Source organism: Hippopotamus amphibius, chromosome 3 (assembly GCF_030028045.1).
Source record: "Hippopotamus amphibius kiboko isolate mHipAmp2 chromosome 3, mHipAmp2.hap2, whole genome shotgun sequence".
In the NCBI taxonomy this organism is placed as follows: domain Eukaryota; kingdom Metazoa; phylum Chordata; class Mammalia; order Artiodactyla; family Hippopotamidae; genus Hippopotamus; species Hippopotamus amphibius.
In genome coordinates, this window is record NC_080188.1 from 106,440,557 (window position 1) to 106,443,840 (window position 3,284).

Here is a 3,284-nt window from a genome sequence, read left to right on the forward strand (position 1 = left end):
TGTATACAACACAAAAAAACTTTATATTTAAATATCAGAATAAAAAAAAGACTACTTTAAGTAGTCTTTCATTTCTATTATTTCATGGAACTTTATTTTAATAAAATAAAAGTGAACAAATATGGCACTGTCAATAGATTCATGAATTGATTTGCTATTGAAAAGCCTGTAATATACTCTCAAAAATAAATAATGAATATTTCTTGCTTTACATTTTATCATTGAAAAAATTAATATTGATTAATTTCTTCACTGACTCTTTCACATCTTTGTTTCTGAGGCTATAGATCAGTGGGTTCAGCATGGGGATGACCACTGTGTAGAAGACAGAGCCCACCTTGACCATGAGCCATGAACTTTTGGAGTCAGGAACGCAGTAGAGGAAAAGGATGCTCCCATGGAAGATGGCAATGGCAGTGAAGTGCGAGGCACATGTGGAGAAGGCTTTGTGGCGCCCCCCAGTGGAAGACATCCTCATGACAGTGATGAAAATGAAAACATAGGAAGTAAGAATGATCATCAGGCTGCTTATTTCATTGAACGTGGCAGAGACCAAAATCATCTCCTGGCTGATGTAGGGGTCAGAGCAGGAGACAGCAGCAATGGCAGCATGCTCACAGACAAAGTTATTTATAAAATTAGTCCCACAAAAGGATAAGGTCAACACGAAGTATGTATATATGAAGGAACAGGCTATACTCCAAAGGTATGTTGCACAAACCAACAAGGAACAGACCTTCTGGGACATTACAACTGTGTAGAGGAGAGGCTTGCAAACTGCCACAAAGCGGTCATAGGCCATCACTGACAGCAGGAATGTTTCTGTCACCACAAATGTGCAGGCAAAGAAGAACTGCATGATGCATCCTGGGAAGGAGATGGTTCTGTCTTCCACAACCAAGTTTTCTAGGAGTTTGGGTGTCACTACTGTCGAGTAACAGAAATCAACAAAGGACAAGTGGCTGAGGAAGAAGTACATGGGGCTGTGGAGTCTGGGGCTGACCTTGATAATCAGGACCATGCCCAGGTTCCCCAGCACAGTGACCATGTAGATGGTCAGGAACCCCAGGAAGAGGGGCAGCTGGAGCTCCGGATATTCTGAGAAGCCCATGAGAATGAAGGTGACTCCACCACTATGATTTTCATGGTTCCTGTAGAGAAATATGAATGTGGATGATAGGAGTAAGAACCAGAATTTGAAATAGGTCAGAGAATAGAAAATGTGTCCAAAAGCTCAGTGGGTCTCTGTTAAGAGTGTTGCTGAAAGTGTTAGACTTCTGTTTAATTTAATAGTTTACTCATATAACAATTACACAGTGACTAATACTTTTGTGTGGGTGTAATTACCAAAAACAAAGAAAAAAAAACAAAAACAGGCTAGACTCTGCTCTATTTCAACTAATAAAATTCAGTATCATCAGCTGAATTCACGGGACACTCTCTTTGCATGAATTCTACCTTAGTGAAAACTCTTGCATTGGAGGGAAACATATCATTAGATTCTACAGTATCTAATCTGCCTCACAACCTAAGTATGAGACAACTTACAAGTGTTCATGTTCAAAATCTCTGCAAAATGGTTAATTTAATGTTTTCTGGGTTGTTCTATCTCCTTTCAGTGCCCTTCTTACTCCTAGTAACACCAAATTCTCAACCTATTCCAGCGTTGTGCTGTAAAAGTGTACTAAACTTTTTCACTTACGTTGAACTAATTTAAAAATGTTTAAATGTATTCTTCATAGCCTATTGTTTTATTTATCAGGAGGTTCACAGCAAAATATGTGCTATGTGTGCTGTGATAATCATTGAAACGATATTGAACAAAAATCTCTTCTTCTTCCAATGTAGCAGACTTTGGAATTTGAATGACAAAAATAAGAACTATGAAAATCCTGGACGAGGCCTATAAATCTCAGATTGCTGAAAAAACATTTTCTGCTGTTTTGAAATAAGTGTATATCTTTTCTAAAGACAAGTGTCAGGATAAGACTCATTTCAAATGAGACACAAGGATATTTCTTGATTATTACTTGATACCACGGGAAAACATCTAAATAGTAAACTGAGAATATTTATGTAAAATTTAAATCACCATAGTGGAAATTGATAGTTGTATAATGAATTCAAAGGCTGTAAGACATGGTGTGATGCATAGCAGATATTTAGCTTTCTTATTTATTGAGTTTATGAGTAACTGGTATGATTTCAGAAACCTTATATGGTTGTGAAAATCAGGCATAAGCATGGAAAGCTATCAACTGACAGGCACATTTGGGAAATCAGTGTAAACTTCCTTTCCTTTAGAACCCACACAATAGAAACACTGTAGAATTAATTTGAATGCTTTAGTCTAAAATGCAGAGTTACATTTTCCCTATTCTCCTACAGGTTTTCTCATCACAGCATGGATTTCTCTGATCCCCACATGCCATGCATGTAGGAAAGACATCTTACATAGAACATTTCCACAACAGATCCTCTATAACAATACTTTGTAAGGTCTCAGAAGTGCAAAGCTAGATCATGGCCACATTATCCCAGCCACACTCATTTAATTTAAAATACTCTATGGGAAGATTGTGAGAATAATTTTCCATGATACTTAAACCTGAAAGTCAGAGATGTTAAGATTCCAACAAAATTCTATTAGTGAATCTGTGACATTTACATTATCAGCCTGAATTTTTCCAAACTGTTTTGATCTGTGAAACTGTTTGTATCACTTAATACATTCTTCTTTAGTGAAGGTGGATTTATCAAGCTCTGTTACATAGAACATACCCCTTTGCTTAAAGTTTATTTTCTCATTTTATTCTCTCTTATGATGTTTTATTTTACTACCTACCGTTATAGACATTGCTCCTTGTTTCATCCCCTTTGTATACATACATTCATGTTTGTAACTCACAATTACCATATGCATATCCTATCATTTATAAATATGGATGTTATTGTTACTTTATTTATTGAGGATTACAGGAAAAGTGAAGACAAAGCCACTTTTTTTTTTTATTACTCACCATTTGCCAAATGTTTATTTCATTTCTGCTTACATGGTGAATACCCAGTGAGGACATGAGGATGAATATTATTTGAAAGAAAGAAAGAATTGGAATATAATACCATAAGCCTTCTCAGCTAAACTAAGTGAATTTGTGGGCACTTTGTTCTACATATGTGTTTGTCTCCTGCAAGATTACTGGACCTCTGTATTTTCTTTTTAAAGTAAAACAAAAGAGGTATGAGTCAACTCACCTAAACGCAGAAGCACTTGAATGGGTCAT

The 3,284-nt window shown here is 36.2% G+C and overlaps 1 protein-coding gene across 1 annotated transcript; it reads right to left on the reverse strand.

Moving 5' to 3' along the window:
- Positions 1–235: 235 nt before the first annotated feature.
- Positions 236–3,284, reverse strand: LOC130848546 (olfactory receptor 5D13-like; the record flags this gene model as incomplete). Its single annotated transcript, XM_057727009.1, has 2 exons — positions 3,256–3,284; positions 236–1,151 (listed from the first exon to the last, which is right to left on the reverse strand). Coding segments are annotated over exons 1-2 (945 nt in total), but the record flags the coding sequence as incomplete, so codon positions are not given.